This window comes from Calonectris borealis, chromosome 6 (assembly GCF_964195595.1).
Source record: "Calonectris borealis chromosome 6, bCalBor7.hap1.2, whole genome shotgun sequence".
Classification (NCBI taxonomy): Eukaryota; Metazoa; Chordata; class Aves; order Procellariiformes; family Procellariidae; genus Calonectris; species Calonectris borealis.
Window position 1 is genome coordinate 40080752 of NC_134317.1, and position 16597 is coordinate 40097348.

Consider the following 16597-nt stretch of genomic DNA (forward strand, 5'->3'; position numbering starts at 1 on the left):
CAGGTAATCTGGCCATGATCTACTGTATCCTTTCTAAACACAGGTTCTAGCTGCCAAGAACGTCACCATAAAAAGATTTCAATCAATACCACTCAGCTCCTACTTTCAAATGCTCCAGGTCTAGGAAGAGAAGAAGAAAAAAACCCAGTACCCTCAAAACGAACAGCAAACTGGCATTTGCATCGAGCACGCAGATTGAAGTGCGCAGATGGGAATTCATTATGGCCTGATCTTGCTCTCTCTTCTATACTTTCGTAACTTTATACTTTGGAAAAGGTCTCACCAAGCGCATGGAGACCGTGTGCATGGAGGGGGTTAAACCCATGCAGATCTTTCCATTCTCAAGCTGTGCTCTTGTTGCCAAACAACAACATTTCAATTGTGATTGGTACAAACAGTTGGGTTTCAATGGCAATCTGTCACATAGGTTTAAGCCCAGTTTTTACTGATGCAACCTGCAACTTGCTGGGTGGTTGCTGGCTTTGTTATTTATTGGGAGAGAAAGAAAGGAAACAAAACAGATTGGTGTTTTTTTTCTCATCTGGTCTGTAGTTCAAAGGACTTGCTCTGGAGTTTGCTTCTCCATTTGTATTCCCTAAAGTGAAATTAATAAATTAGGAATAAAAGTGAAATCTGCAAATCCAAATCAAAGCACAGCACCTGCATCTCCATGTATCACTTTCTAAAGAAGTAGAGAAGGTCTTATGTGATCTGTTCGTTTGCAGGGCTTCTGTGCTCTCCAAGAGCAAAGGCTATCTAGCAAAATCTGCAAATGCTTCCATCCCTAAATTAAAGCAGAATTGATGACTTAAAAACAAAAGGAAGTCACTGGTTCAGCAAATTAGCAAATAAGATGTCAACAAGAGAAAAAGTGGTCAAGGCTCGGATCCTGATGTAGCTGAAGTAGTTGGGGTAGTTCCATTAAATTCAATGGAGCTAAGAGGATTAATGCTGGCCAAGGACCTGGCTCCTAGCGTTTTCCCAGCTGCAGGGTCTTAGTTTAGGCTGTTGCCAAGAGGTTAACACTGTGATAATAGAATGAGAAAGTATTTATATAGGTATATACAGATATATAATTATATTTAAAGAACACTTTGCTACTAGTCCTTTTGTCATTTTAAAATCTGTAATTTTAAAACAAAATTATTTCAGAAGAGCAGCAGAACCTCTTGAGTAAACTACAGACTCTCTCACCCACTCCTAGGCCACTTACTGTCCTAGGAGCAAGTTTAAATGTTATTTCTAAATGCTATTTCTTAAAACATAGGGTGCAACTAAATAAGTAAGGCTCCCAAGGGTCTCTAAGAAGCCAGTGAGTCAACACATAGGCATGGAGTAACAGCAAATCAACAATTCTAAAAAAGGTGCTTCATAAGTTAAGGAAAATAAAAATACAAAGCCTCAGACTTACCACAGAAGGCCCTCAGACTTATGAAACTAAACTGCTGTAATGTGGTACAGTGTTAAGACATACATTTCTTTTTTTTTTCCCCTTACCTTCTAGAGGGGCAATATACACTGAACCCAGGAACACAGCCCACCCCAGAAAGTAATTTTGAAAGGAATATCGACTTTGATTCATGCTCCTTAAACCCTAACAGTTTTGCTTTAAAAATAATTGTTCATTCTGCAGAATAAAGTTCTCCCCTTCTCCTCCAGCCATCGAAACCCCGCACTGTATCTACACGTTTGAAAAAGGCTCTCCTCTGAAATGTTTCTACCTATTCGTCTGAAATTGTAAATGAGTGGCATCTCGTCGGGACTTTAAAGCACCTAGCAGGGTTGAGCGATATCCCAAAACAGGACACGATGTACAGCGGATTGAGACAGAAACGGACTGCCTTTCAATTCCCACAGACAGCCAGGCGGGTCACTCACCAAAAAGTGACGGCAACAACAAACCCCTCTTTTATCCCTTCCCTTCCTTCTTTCCATTCTTAAGCTGGGCAGAGCAAATGAGGTTGGGTCCACAAAAAATAAGGTTAATAATAATAATTAAACAACAGCAACAACAACAACAGCAACAACAACAAAATAGGCGTCTCAATGTCTGAGGAAAAGTGGGATTGTAAGTGCAGTATTTCTTCATGTGCAGTTCTTCTACTTCATACGAGTCCCCTTTGGATGAGAAGGCCTAGTGGAATGTGTGCTCCCCTCGGACTATGTGCGACGAGAACTCATAGCGGTCCTGGCTTCGGTAGCCACAGATGTTGCACTCTAGCGGGTCCCGGTAGCCGTGGCAGCCCATGTGGATGGTGTACATGACATGGTCCAGGAAAAGGACGCGACAGTGCTCACACTTGAAAGCCCTAATCTGCTCCCCTTCTCCGTTGATGACCTTGTAGATATCCTTTAAAGAGCCCTTAGAAGCTTTTGTGGCATCCAAAGCCTTGGCGTCCTCCTTCATATAAGCCGGGCTTGGCTTTCTCTTGGGATTTAAGGCAGAGTTTCCTTGGTAGGACTGGCGGTCTTCGTGGCTGCTCTCTGAGTCAGTAGAATCCAGGCAGCTATTGCTGGGGGAGCCCTCTCTATCCTGGGTTCGACTCTTTGGTCTGATGAGGGAGATCGGGCCATCCATGTTGTTCTCGTGACTGTCAGCTGTTTCCCTGCTAATGGGCCTTTCTATCCTGTTAGGATGATAGACCTGAGCGTAAGCTGAGCTGATGACCGGGGCCACCTCTGCAATTGTGCTTGGTGTGTGCTGCATCAGGGGGTGAAGTGCCTCAGCTCCAAGGTAGGTGATTGCATTGTTGATGGCTTGGTCCATCATGTGAGACTGCATCAGCTCAGCCTCCTTCTCATACGTTAGGTTCATATCAAAGGGAATATCTGGATAGCCAAATCTCATGAGCTTTTCACCTAAGGGACAAGAGCAAATGAATGAGAACAATCAACGTAATCACTCCAAGGTTTCACTGTAAAAGGGGTGGGGAGGGACAGAAGACCCCTGACTTGGGGTGAAATTCATTCCAGAGTCCAAAGTTAGCCTCCTTCTACTTGTTTACTGACCTCCTACAAAGTTTTTCTACTGAGATGGGTAAAACAGCAACCTCACCAACGGCTTTTTTTTTATTCCAGGCGAGACATGCAGCTGCAGCGACATCCAGACCGACATCAAACCTTCCACTGGGCCTGACTATGCCCATGTTTCACGTTAGGAAATACATGTTAACTGGTAGAAAATGGGATTGAACCACCGAGGTCAGTGAAGCTCCACCAGTTTATACCATTAGACTTACTCTCCCAAAATTAGAAGAGGCAGTACCACATGTCCCCCCCACACCGAGGTGCCTCATACATACCTTACAACAGGGCTGCATAGCGAGAAACCTAAGCAAAAGGTACAGCGGGCTGGTACAGTGTCACCTTTAGAGCCACAATATATAAATCCTTCAACCAGCAGAAAAAATATAAAATAACTGCATGCAGCCACAGAACGGAGCAAGTACCAGGAGCACTGGGGGCTGACCTACCATCTTGCATTCAGGCTATATCATCTTTGTAATTCACCCCCTCAGAAAAAAAAAAAATCCCACCTCAATGTTTTGGACTGAGAAAATAAGACACACACACACACCCCCCACCACCCCGCAGTGCCTATTTAGGCAAGAAAACAAAACAGAGAAACTGCATGTATAGCTAAGTTTCATTTGCTAAAAAGCAAAAGCAACTTCCCTTGACACGGGATAAATAAATACATAATGATGATGAAGCTGGCTGATGCATCACTATGTGAATCCGAACTCACATCCTTGTAAACTTTTAAAATCAATGGCATTTCGGATACGTGAACCCAGAACCGCACGCTGGTAACTTATGCTAGTCACAGGGCATGTTACGTATCACAGCTCTCCTTTGAAGTTAACAAATTTACCACTACTTACATCAGGGCTCAGCTCAGCAGCACTGCTTTTCCAGTGATGGCTTTAGAGTGCCAGTACAAGGAAAGTTCATATAACAACTCTTTTTTTTTAATAGAAAAGGTTATATGTATAACTATATGCATAAGATACAAGATATACATGCTCATATGTGTTCACACACACAAATATTAGCTAGTTGTTGACAGTTAACTTTTTAAGATGATTTTGCAAAGTCTGATAAATAATTTTGATTGGTTTTCATTGTCTTTGTTAGTTTTCACTGCCTCGGTACATAAAACCAGACTTTTCTTCAGTAGTGTAAGCTAATAAATTCAAGGAGTCACTACGTACTGGTTTGGCTATCCAAGAATTAAAGAACTCAAGAATCTTCTACCACCTTTTGCCAAAATTGCTTGGAACAAAATGTGTATAAACCACCATAAGAAAGAAACAGAACTGTAATCCCAAATCTCTTCCAAATAGCATTAGTACATTTCAACATAGCTATCACTCAGCATTTTATTTTTGACTATAATAATTCATTCCACTTAGTGCAGCTTATCTTAAAGTGATGCAAAAAGAGAGAAATAATTTTACATTACCCATGGAACAACCAGGTTATCCTTGGAGATGATGCATCACTTTGGGTTGGGAGCTTAGCCCTGATTAGCAAGGTAATTAAATGCAAGTCTAAAGTGAAGCACGTGAATATTCCTATCTCTTCAGCAGTACTGCTCACATGCTTCTCATTAGACACCATGTTCATGTACCTGACTATGTTTCCCTCCAGCCAGCTGTGTTACACTTACAGCTTACCGAAAGAAAGCATAATGTGGGGAACTGTTCCTTCATTACACACTAGACATTTGGAGAAAAATAGGGAAGGAAGAAGCAAATGGTGCTACAACGATGGCCTTTGTAATCTAACATGACCTAAGGATGATGCTTGCCATCAAACATCCTCTTTTCAGTGTTTCTGCCGTGGGCTGGCAGTCTTGCTGTCTGTGACGGCTGTCCTGCCGCCGATAGGATGGACAACTCTGTAACGGGAGGTGGCTCCAGCCTCACTTGAATTTGAGCAGCTCCTTCCCAGGTGGGCCAAAGAGGGACTGGAGGACAGCTCCAGGAGGCACCTGGTGTCTTTGGCATGGTGGGAAGACAGACATGAAAATGGAAAAGTCCATTGGTCCCTGTCACCTGCTCTGGCCACCTGTATTGTTCCTGCGTTTGATTAAAGAACTGGATCTGGTGAGAGTCTGATCCAGCCTCCCAGCACACTGTCGGTCCTTTGTAGGCTATATAGATCAAGAAATAATACCTAACCTTTATGGACTACTTGGATGAATGACGCAAATCTTATTTTGATTCCTTTTATCTTCCACATTTAGGTACTTCACCACAGACAGCAGAGTAGAGAAAACTGTAAATTGCCAGTGACCTGAATTATTCATTCCTTTAATTATGAACCAGTTCCAAAGATGTCAGAGCCTTAGAAATGGAGCGTGACATAAAAACGTAAAATAAATGATAATGTGGGGAGGAGAGGGCGTAAAACACAGAGCTCAGAAGAAACATTAACAAACCAGTCCAACATGGTTTTCAATTTTAATTCTTTAGCCAAATCTGTACTTAAAACTAACTAATCAGATTCATCATTTTGAATTTTCATGCAAAATTATGCTCAAATTCTATTTATTTTTGCTCTACATTAGTGAAGTAGAAGAAGAAACATTCTCCACTGTGGTCATCTTACCCTATGACATTTAAAAAAACCCTCAAAACAGGTATTTGGAGCTAGATCAAAGCATACAGACACAGCTGTCCTGTGATACCTGTAGTCCATCTCATCAAGTATCTAAAGCAACTACAATGCCAACACTTGGGAAAAAGCTTCAAGAAATCTTGGAGAAAGCAGTTACAGAATTTACCACTGGGTAAATTTCTTCCTGACCCCCATTAACCAGAAGTCGACTCTAATTTTGAAGCTGGTTGATCTTCATCTGTTCTGAGATTTTTAATTCTTACTATTACAACCATGGTCTTACTGTAAGCCACATAAATGTCTCCTTTTGTATCCTGCCAGTTCTTAACCTCAGTGACACTCTGTGAGAGCAAGCACCACATTCAAACTGAAAATACGTGAATCTGCTTCATGTGATCAGTTTGAAGATGGTTGCTTTCAATTTCACTACTGTCCGCTTCTCCCTTCATTGAAGGAGAGGCAAAAAGAAGTACTCGGACTCCTGTGCATTGTAAGTTATACTTTCTGCCTCCGCTATTTCAACAGATTTGGTAAGATTAGTACCTCAATAGCAGATATATAACCAAGGCTCTCACTCAGAAATTAACTCTATTTGCTGTGTGCTGCTTCCTTTCCTCCCGAAGTTTCAGCCAGATTAAAGACTGTGGTCCATAACCAAGGTCCCTTGGAGATTGCTGATCAGAAAGAGCAGTAAAGCATTGATAGATGTAGCATGCAAAGATTTTAGCTTATGCTTACATGACCTTCTCATAAACACCATTAAGTTGTTTTGGACAGGTGCCACACTTGCAGTATGCACAGGAAAATTTCCTGCAAGCAAGAGAACCATTACAAGTTCTTCCTGATAGAGTTGAACAATATTTCGTTGGGGAGAAAACGGGAAGAAAAATAAGGTCATGGTGAAAAAAAGAAAAGTAGCAAAGCAGAGACTGCTGTTTTTCAATTCAAACACTGTGATGCCATGAAAGATCAGAAAAGGCAGAAAAATAAGATAGAGTAAATATGAGAGAGGACACTTTTTCCCTACAGCTGGATAAAAAGTTGCATGTCACATGAAACCCTGAATTCCTAGCCCCAGAAAATGGAATACCGAGATGATCTGTTACACCTATAGAAGAAACAGGTTTATCTAACAATGAAGTAGTACACCCTACTGAAGAGAATAATAATCTGCTACAGCGTATCTCCGGCAAGGATTTCCAATCAGTAAATTTGCCTCCGAAGACAATAACAACATATGGTCAATTGCATGTGAGTGGCCAAGTCTAAAAAAGAGACCACCATCTACTGCTTCCAAAAATGGATTCAATTTATACCATCCAAAAAGTGGGTTGCCTCGGTTGCAAGGTATACTTATAATCAGTAAACTATACTGCTTCGAGAGCCGGCATGGGTACACCAGAATTTAAGGGAAGGGAGCAAGATCTCCAGCCCTCTCAGATAAAGTCTCTAGCCTCTGCAAAGATAACCTCTGAGAGTTATTGCAAACACAATTCTGTTCAAGTCTGCGGACAACCTGGGGGGGGAAAAGAGCGAGAGGTGCGAAATGCTCTTCTTCCTTTTGAGGCTGCGATGTTTCTGAGGTCTAGACACACCAGTTTAAGCGTCAGCATGGTTAACTATTTCACTGTTGATCATAACCTGCAAGAACGTACAGCACTTGGGAAGCCTGCTATGATGGGGCCAGCCTTACAACCTCATAAAGCTGTATTTGGCTTGTCAGTAGAGAGCCCATTTCCACCCTCTTCAACCCCAACTGTTGTCACAGCAGTCAATTAAATCAGAGTATAAATCCTGTATATCAGCTATACAGTGATTCATTTCAGACCACTTTTAAAGACAACAGCCTAAGAATTAAGTTTTTATCTCAGAAGGATTCATAACCATATAGGAAATATTGATGCCTCCCAGCGTTCCTCCTGTGGGTTGGATTGTTCCTGACCTAACCTTGGCTTAGCACTGATATTTGGGAACGGCCAGATGACTGAGAGCAGCCAGGTCAGTGTGTCAGGGCCCCCAGGTGAGCTGCTGCATGCTGTTAGCCCCCTACTATTCAAAACCATGTGGGTTAGCTTAAAACCACCTTCAGCAGTGATTTAACAAATCCACCTGAATCTGCATTTAGCTGAGGGGCAATGACTTTTCTAAATGGCTGTGTTAATTGCTTACAGTCCTCTGATCCTCTCTCCATAAGTGTCCTCAGTGAAGGCTGAATGAGTATATGACGCCCTTAAAATCTGTACGACTGTCCTTCCAGGGCGTGAGTGTGGAAAACGCGTATTACATGACTTTGGAGTCTAGCAGCGTACACTTACCCCAAATATTCTCTGTCCCAGCTCCCCTCCTAAGTTTAGCACTGCCTCAGTAGCAGTAAAAAGAAGCTTTAAGCTACAGCTCCAACCAAGTAAAATTCCCCATACTGTCTCCAGTTACAAGCTGAACAATTTTAAGATGTCAAGATACAAAGCAAAATATGAATTCGGGGCCTAAGATTCTAAATTTGGTAACCAGAAGTCATCCAATGCTGTTTTATATTCATGCGTTAATAAGTTTATTGTGTGCAGAACGCTGCACTTGGAGCAAGCACTTCTTCCAACAGAAGTGATGTGATTTTACTTCCTCATGCCGGTATTATCAGATCAGTTCTTGCCAACTCTCAAGAATTTAATACAAGTTACAAGTCTTGAGATACTTCTTGTTTGTTGGTTTTTTGTGGTTTTTGTGTTTTGTTTTGTTTTTTTTTTTTAACACACACACATATGGAGACAGATAATTATATGAGAGTCTTAGTTTTTATTTGCTGGGGCAAGGAGAGGGAAGGATGACAAGTCTAAACCTCAAAAGGGACAGAGAAAAGTTAAAAAAACCAAAACAGCCTTAAGGCACAGTAAAAAGCTCAAGATTTTCTAAGCCATTTTCGTGATTCTGGGGACCTCACTTTTGAATTCTCTGGGTTGGTAAAATTAATTCAATAATTTTCAGGCTTTCTTGCTGTGATTTAACCATCTCCATTGTTGTCCCTCCCCATCACAACCAAGTTCTGAGAGCGCTACTTTTCCCCTTGTTCTTTTGGCTATTACAAATAACAAGTAACCTATACCTACGCACTAAAAATAATAAAAGGCGTATTTCAAGCTTACCCACAAACTTCTGTGGGGTGGAGCTTTTACGCTTTCCCATGTTGCTTGTCAGCTTCTCTATAACAGCAGGTCTCTCAAAAGGCACCAGAGAAATATTGTTGTCCATCACAGGCTCTTGTTCCTTACAATCTTCCATAGGAGGTACTACATAAAACCAAAAAATCGTATCAGACAAGTCTGGTCTACACTTCACAGACAACACAAATTATTTGAGCCCTGCTGATAGCGCAACAAGTGCAACACAAAATAAAGCAAGGTGCAAGAACACACTGGGCATCAAGATAGCATTCACCTTTAAGCAGAGCCACATTTACAAAATGCCTCTTTTTGGGACCATCTTATTTAGCAGAAGCCCAACTTAAGGTATTTATTAAAGGACTTGTTTTGTTCTGAATACTCAAGTTCCCCAGTGAGGAGGGGACACTTTTGAAAACTCACTCTGTAGATTACAATTTCTGTTATTCTCCCTTCAATATGGTCACCTGTTGCCAATGTAACTTTTTAGTTATCATTCTTTGTGTTTTCCCTTAACTCCACACTTATCACATGGTATGCTTACCGTTCTTAATTTCTTTTCGCGCTAATCTCAATGAGTAAAAAAACATACAAGGCATCGATGACTTGTGTTTCCTGGGCCTGACTGTGCATTCCCCAAGACAAAGGCTTCCGGAATGAAGGATCTTTTTGGTAAAGTGTGTTTCCTCCTTCTATACACGAGATTGTAAAATCAACAAACGCTGTACTGGAACTACAGGATTAACACCATACGGAAATTCCCTTCAGACTCAGTCGCAGAAACTATCAAACTTTTTATTAATATTTTATCCCTTCCAACACAGACTTAACAACCGGTGAATGCAATCGCTTGTGTCTGTCTTCCCACTTTTTGGGATCAGCAGGGAGCATCCCAGTGCTAACTACATTAGGGGAATGCTCATACACTGTCTTTGAGACAATAATAAGAAATTAATGACCCTTCTGACTTTACTCATTTCACTTTGTCGCTTGTTGGGTTAGGGAATAAGGTGCTAGAGCAAAAGCAGTGTAGGAATTGCATGGGCTACCGACCAGGGTAGTGACTGACTTGCACAGGGTTTTATGTCACTTGCTGACATAGCTGATCACTAAATACCTACAGAGTACTCTGGTTTTGTTGAGTATCCTCTTAAAAACACCAAGAAGGGTCAGTGGTACCATGCTGCGGATCAGGCTCAGAGAGTCCAAGTCATTTGCAATGTATGTCAGAAGCGTGATTCCATATGTAGCTCTTCCCACCGCTCTGCTGCCAGGAATTTAATACATGGCCTAACTGTCCCACATTCATCTTCATAAGGCAGCAGGAGAAACCTGAGAAGGATCAGCCACTAGTCCGTGTGCTAATGGGATGGTCGAGGTGTAAAAAATCATTTGAGAAGAATGGATGGCAGAGAAATAGAAACCGGGATGATCTTGCAAAGAGTTCCTACAACTTGTAAACTGTGAGCAACCCATTGCATTCTCTGTATTAGATAAATCTTCCAGAGAAGTCACGGGTGGTATTGCAGAAGTAGTAGAGAAGGACTGAAACCCACATTTTCTGCTAGTCCTCCTCTGGTCTCTCACCATAGCCGCCTTTCGTGCCACAGACACCTTCTCCCTGAGACTGTGCCATAAATGAACACCATCAGCCTACTTTCCTCCCATGTCACTTTACTACCTTCAGGATCCTGATATGGAATAATCACTCCCCTGTTCTTAAACACGCAGCTGTTTGCTAGCACATAATATATGAAAAATGGGGTGATAAAAGCCTTGTCTTTGCCTTCTTCCTAGTAAGGAAGAGCAAATACCAGGCAATTACAAAACAGAGTATCTGCTCAGGTGAACTTTGCAATTCAGACATTCATAATAAGAAAACATGGCAATTTATTTGTTTGATTCCATTTGTGCCTCTGCTGCTATGGAAAGCTGAGTACTTTGAGGCTTAGAATCTACCATATGCTATAAAATGATTTACTCTGCTGCTTTTTTATTTGTACAGGATGCTCCCCCTGAGAAACACAATGGTTTCTCATTTACAAGGCAGTCCTGCTGGCATCAGTGAAAGAGAAGAGGAAAAAGCATAAATATGAAATGAATCTAATGTTGCAACAAAATGGGATGCAGTGTTTGAGTGACCTAATTAATGCCCAGTGCAGACCGGGAGGTCTGGAACACTTTAATAGTTAAGGCTAAATTTTTAAGGTTAAATACTGTGCTTGGTCAGGAGCTATCTGCACTAGTTCTACTCAAGTACTTACCGAGGAGATTTTGGAAGAAAGGAAAGATTATGTCTGTTGATTTTCACTGGGAACTGGCGTCTGACTGTCCTTTTGGCTTACCAAAAATCAGCGTATGCACGCACATGCACACACGTTCTCCGTGAAACCCTGGATGCCTGCTCAGAGGCAATACCCACCCTCACTGCGATGGGCCAGGTTTGCATGCGAGTGCCACTTCAAGGATTTCCAGCCATTGGTGTACAGGTGGTGGGGACCTAGGGAGGTGCAGAGGGCTCTAGGTCCCCCCTAGGAAGACCTCCTAAAGGTATGTTGGCTTTATAGGACTGTACTTGCCCACAAAATCAGTTGAAAACCTCTTGATTACTTTCATAGCCATTACTTTCATAGATTAAGCTCCAAATGTAGTGACATTTGTATGTCTTATAACAACTAAGTAATAATTAAGTAATTCTACTGTTGGGCATATATGTGCAGAATTTCCTAGATGGAATTTGAAACCTTTCTTCCATGAAAAATGAATAGTGCTAAAAAAGACATCTGCTCTTCTCTAAGTCAGGCAAAAATTGTGCTTGGACTCCTTGTAAAAGTAAAATCATCACCAATAAAAGCATTTTCTTTTCTACCTTTCATACTGCAAGCTCTTTTTCCCACCTCAGAATGCAAGGGCATGGCTCTTTTGCAACAGAATCACTGAATCACGCCAATATTTGTGTTACGAAGGGAGTAAGTTACCAGAACGTGTTTTGTTATGTAGATTTCCTGGGAGAAGGGAGAGATGGAAATAGCCCAATTTCTGAAACCATTTAAATTGCATGCAAAACTGGGCCAAACAGGTGAGATGTCACATTTTAGAAACCCAAAGAGTTAAGCTAAAGATCACATTGTCAATTCTAGATACATTAATTTTCATTTCAATTTAAAAATATATAAATAAAGGACAAATAGCCCAGCCTGCATCATTTTTTTGAGGAAAAACAAAATAAAAAAGGGGAAAAGCAAACCGATCACACATAACCATCAGTTATCACAAAACAGCTGCTCTGTGGTAGAAACTCATGTGTACATATTTACTCTGCAGTAAATGCAATTCCTTTTTTCTTGCATTTCATTGTACTTCATGACCTTAGTAATGGGAGCTACCAAAGAACAGCTAACACATTATAACTAGCTTTGATACAGCAACTCATTTTATGCTGTCAACTTATGGTCTCAGCTCAGGAAGTTTTTTTTAATTCTAAAAATCAAGCACCTAGTCCATGAAAAGCCCACACTTGAGTATGTTTCTGTTCAAGGATGTTCTAAATCAGCTATCAGGGTGTGCTTTGGACTGCCCATGCAAACGTTTACCATCTCTGACACTGTTAACACCAACTGCTGTTTCTAAGCCCAAACTCTCAATACACAAACCTGGATGGTCTTCAGAACAAAGTCTTTATTTTCCTGAAGTCCTTCAATCATAGTGCTCAAAGTGGCTATCTTTTAGTTTTTGCTTCTCAATTTGTAAGAAACCACACATACTATTAAAAAAGTTTACGCTGTTCCAGTGAGGAAAGAATAGGGGAAAAAACAAAAAGTAAAAAAATTACCCAGTGTGCGTTTTGCTGATAAATACTTTTGTGTGCAGACAACAGACACTGGGCTAAGTCTCAGCTGGTATAAATTAGTATTACTCCATCAACCTCAATTTCCTTTCCGAAGCTCACAATATTGCTATTTAAAAAAAGTGTGTGTGTACAGAGAAATGACAGGAAATATTCCCATGGAGCCTGTGTGAAGTCTCCTGTGGGACCAGCATTTTAACGGTTTTAAGCAACTATGTAAGAGGGAATGACACAAGGCCATTGTGTGTTTTATGTGGAGCTGGCCTTCGAGCCTCGCACAGCCTGGGGCTAGGCTTCTTTCTCCTTCTCCTACAAGGAGTACCCTTCTCCACTCTACTTTAAGAATTTCCCCGGACTTCTTGCTTTGTGGAGGTGGAGAAGAACATAAAACCGGGTGTAAACCATAGCTAGCATTCAACATTTCTCCCTGTTCGTTCCCGCAAAGGTCATGTTCTTGGCATTTGGAGACTGTCACTTTTGTCACCCCCAACACGCCGCTAGCTAGGAGACCACAGACTAATTTCTACCTCTGGGGCCAGCACTGCTTAGCCGAGAACTGCCAACAACAAAGTCATGGGAGCTCTCTTGCAGCAGCCGTCGTGCTGAGCAGGGAACAGGACCTAGCCACAGGGAGGGGCAGCTCAGCAAGCAACCGGCACCCTGCGAGAGGATGGAGAGAGACCCGGAGACTTGTACATTCCTACCCACACACCGAAACCAGCCCTCCTTCCCCTCCTCTCGCTTCCCCTTGTGGCTTTAGTCAGCTGATCTAACCATCTGCAAGACAAAGATAATTGAAATTAAAGGCCTCATCAGGCCACGGCAAAAGCGCCCAAGTAGATGTCTGTAGCATGCCTATAAACCGATCAGCTTGAGCACAATGCTTGAAAAAAATCCAAACTCTCTAGGGGCTGCCTCCAGTTTTCTGGAACAATGCATCTCTGCAGAAATAATTTAGACCGATGTTAAACGTTGGCCATATTGGTTGAGACCCAGCACAGCCACCTGCGTCCTTAAAGCAGGATGCCGGTAGGGATAAGAAAACCCTCACCTCTGCCTATTCTGTGCATAACAGTGAGGTTGTGACCAGGAGTCACACCAAAATGCACTCAGAGGCTTCAAAACACTCAGCAAGAACAAAATACTTTAAAAGCGTTTGGAAAGAGAGTCAGGAAAACCTAACCCCAGTGTGATACAAAATGATCAACATCTCCAAAGCATGCACTCACTCATCCTCAGGAATACCCTTCGCATGTGTGACACAGGAGAGAAGGAAATTAATACATTTTTCAGGGTTAGACTAAGACCTAACTTTAAGCTGAGTAATCATTTGTATACTCTTCCCTGGTGTCTTTATAGACCCAGGAGAAAGGACGTTGCTGCAGACCTCGACAGGTTGGTGCTCATGACCCTCACTCCCATGCTGAGCTTCATAGGATGCGAGGTGAGATTTATTACTGGTCCCAGCTGAATTTGGAGCTCCCTGTCGCTGCCTGTCCTCATTATGCCCTCGCTAAACAGCGCAACGAAGACAGTGGATCAAACATCCCTTAAACGTTCACCAGGGGAGATTTAGGCATATTTGCCCAGAGGAGAAAGAGGCACTAGTTGAATTCAAAGTGCTGTTTTAAGCTAATTTTGTTGAGAAAAGTAAAGTGGTTGTGCGAACATTTCTATTTTAAGCCCAAGCAAAGTCAGTCAGGCTGCAAATAAAAGAACTGTCCACATGGGGTTTGCAGTGGTTTAACTTTGGTTGGTAGAAAAATCAATGCAAGGTCAACCATTCCAGCTTCTTTGGATAGACAAGGTTAAGGACTTACCCTTCTTGTCATTGCGTTAAGCAGCTTAGAAAAAGCCTTAGATTTCCTCAGAAGTACACTACCAACAAGAGTAAACCCAGTTTTAGTAAATAACTGAAGAATAAACCCAGAAGTTGAGTGGAATTTGGGAAGATCCTCCAGAAAGTGATCACTGAAACATCCTGGCTGTCATAACTATATCAACCTACTGTTATTCCCCTAAGGAAAGGCTGACTGAAATCATCACCTCGCTGATTAATAATACAGGCACACCCTTGTAGAGTGACGGGCATGTATCTTGTTGGGAATGCGGTCGGTGGTTAAACTCTTACTATCAACTAAGCGCTCCATCTAACAGCCCAAGCACACAACAGGTACCTGCAAATAGCGAAGCCCTGAAATCAGTCTGTCCACTGACTTTTACAAGCGTAAAGTCAGGCCTAAAGCAGATAATCACTAACTTCAGTGTCTTTGAAGTCATCCATTACATTTTAAGTGTTGATTTTAGTCTCCAGGGTGTCTACAAAGATAGTAATTACTTAATAGAGCTGTATGAACATTTTGGCAATGCGTATTGAATACATTTAGAATGTCTTTATAGGATTAAATTGTTCACGGAAAAGTACTCTTTAAAATTTTTTGGTGATTTTTTTCACCAAAAAATAGCCCATATTAGAAATGCTGAATAGATTTTTATTTCAGCTTGTATTTTTAGGTTTTTAGAAATGACCTTTCAGAACTTTTACATAATTAATTTCCAAATGAAGCCATATGACTCCACTCAACAATGAAAAGCAAAATGGAAAAAAAAGAGGAAACGTTCTTTTGCCTTTTCATTTACCTACAATCTAACTTTTTGGTATTCTTAGCTAATGGTAATTTTTAATCAAAATGGAAAATGTATCATTTTTATATTTTCTGATTAGTAAGAAATTTTAAATACTTCAAATACCAAAAATCTAAAGACAACTTTTAAAAGTTAAAAGATATTCAGTTTTAGGAGAGTTTCCGAAACACTAATTTTGAATGAAATTATAACAATTTTTGCACAGCTACCATTTAGCATTTAGTGCTACAGTTAAGCCTACAACCCTGCAGTCCACAATATTATGCTCATTATCCATACTAATAGCTACAGAAATTTTTGAAAACAAATTCACAGAGTTTGACATTTCTTGCTTTCAACAATCTTTTTGGCAATCTTCAGTCTTTATGTATATTAACACATGCAGTGTTAGTTAACATATTAATACTAACACATGTAAATGCATATAAACTTTTTTTGGTTATAATTACTTCCATCAACACTGTTGAATTCCATTCTGCTCTGAAGATTTTTATATCTATTCCTCCTTGTCTTGGGATATAAAATAATATTACAGGGAGTAGAAATGATGACTTTTTAATACCTCCGCCATCCTTATAATTATCAGTCGCTATCAGAAAGGAAGGGGAGGGGAATCATACATTTTATACATGGCTTAGTTCATCTTTAGGGTAACTTTGCACAGGTGACTTTGCTTTATTTTCATGTCTGCATATTTATACGTACTAAAAAGTGGAATACTGACTTAAAAAAATCAGCAAAACCAGTGCTGTTAAATTGGACAGCGTGAGGATTTTAGCCCATCTTTTCTCCTCCTGCCTATCTGAGTATAAGCAATCTGTAAGATGGAAGTGATGCAAAGCTGAAAGGAAGGAAGAAAAACAGATGGAAAAAAAACCCGCAAGAGATGCTCCAAGCCCAAGAGACCTCAAAAGGCGCTTTCCACCCACCATGGTGACTCATGACCTGCCCGGCAGCCTCCATACTGACATTCTGCAGATAGTTGTGGCAGCGTTCCTTGTGCTCCTCCAGCGAACTGCGCTGCTTGTAGCTCCGGCCGCAGTAGTTGCACTTGTGAGGCTTCCCCACTGCGGAAAGAACGAGAGCTTCAGGTCAAATCCACTGCAACACACTTTTTGCTATCAAAAATCACACCTTTGCAACCAACAGCTCTTGCGATGGAAAGACACCTAAGAAAGGTTACTCAAGTCCCAGACCTTTTTCCCAGCGCCATTTTCCCTCCGCACACACCTCCTCCCACCCGCCGGGTACTTCGCCCCAGCCGTTTTTCACACTAACGCGCAGTATTAGCAGAAGGAAAAAGAGGCGGACTTGTTGGTCGCAA

The 16597-nt window shown here is 41.3% G+C and overlaps 1 protein-coding gene across 2 annotated transcripts in view; it reads right to left on the bottom strand.

Annotated features, from left to right (window-relative positions):
- Nucleotides 1-1476: 1476 nt before the first annotated feature.
- The window catches only part of IKZF2 (IKAROS family zinc finger 2), a 109457-nt gene continuing 94336 nt past the window's right edge, over nt 1477-16597 (bottom strand). For both annotated transcript variants that reach the window (XM_075153734.1, XM_075153735.1), the window contains 3 exons: nt 16203-16340; nt 8766-8909; nt 1477-2859 (listed from right to left, as the gene is read on the bottom strand). In XM_075153734.1, coding sequence (XP_075009835.1) covers nt 2135-2859; nt 8766-8909; nt 16203-16340 — 1007 coding nt within the window. In that variant the 3' untranslated portion in view covers nt 1477-2134. The remainder of the gene's footprint in view (nt 2860-8765; nt 8910-16202; nt 16341-16597) is intronic.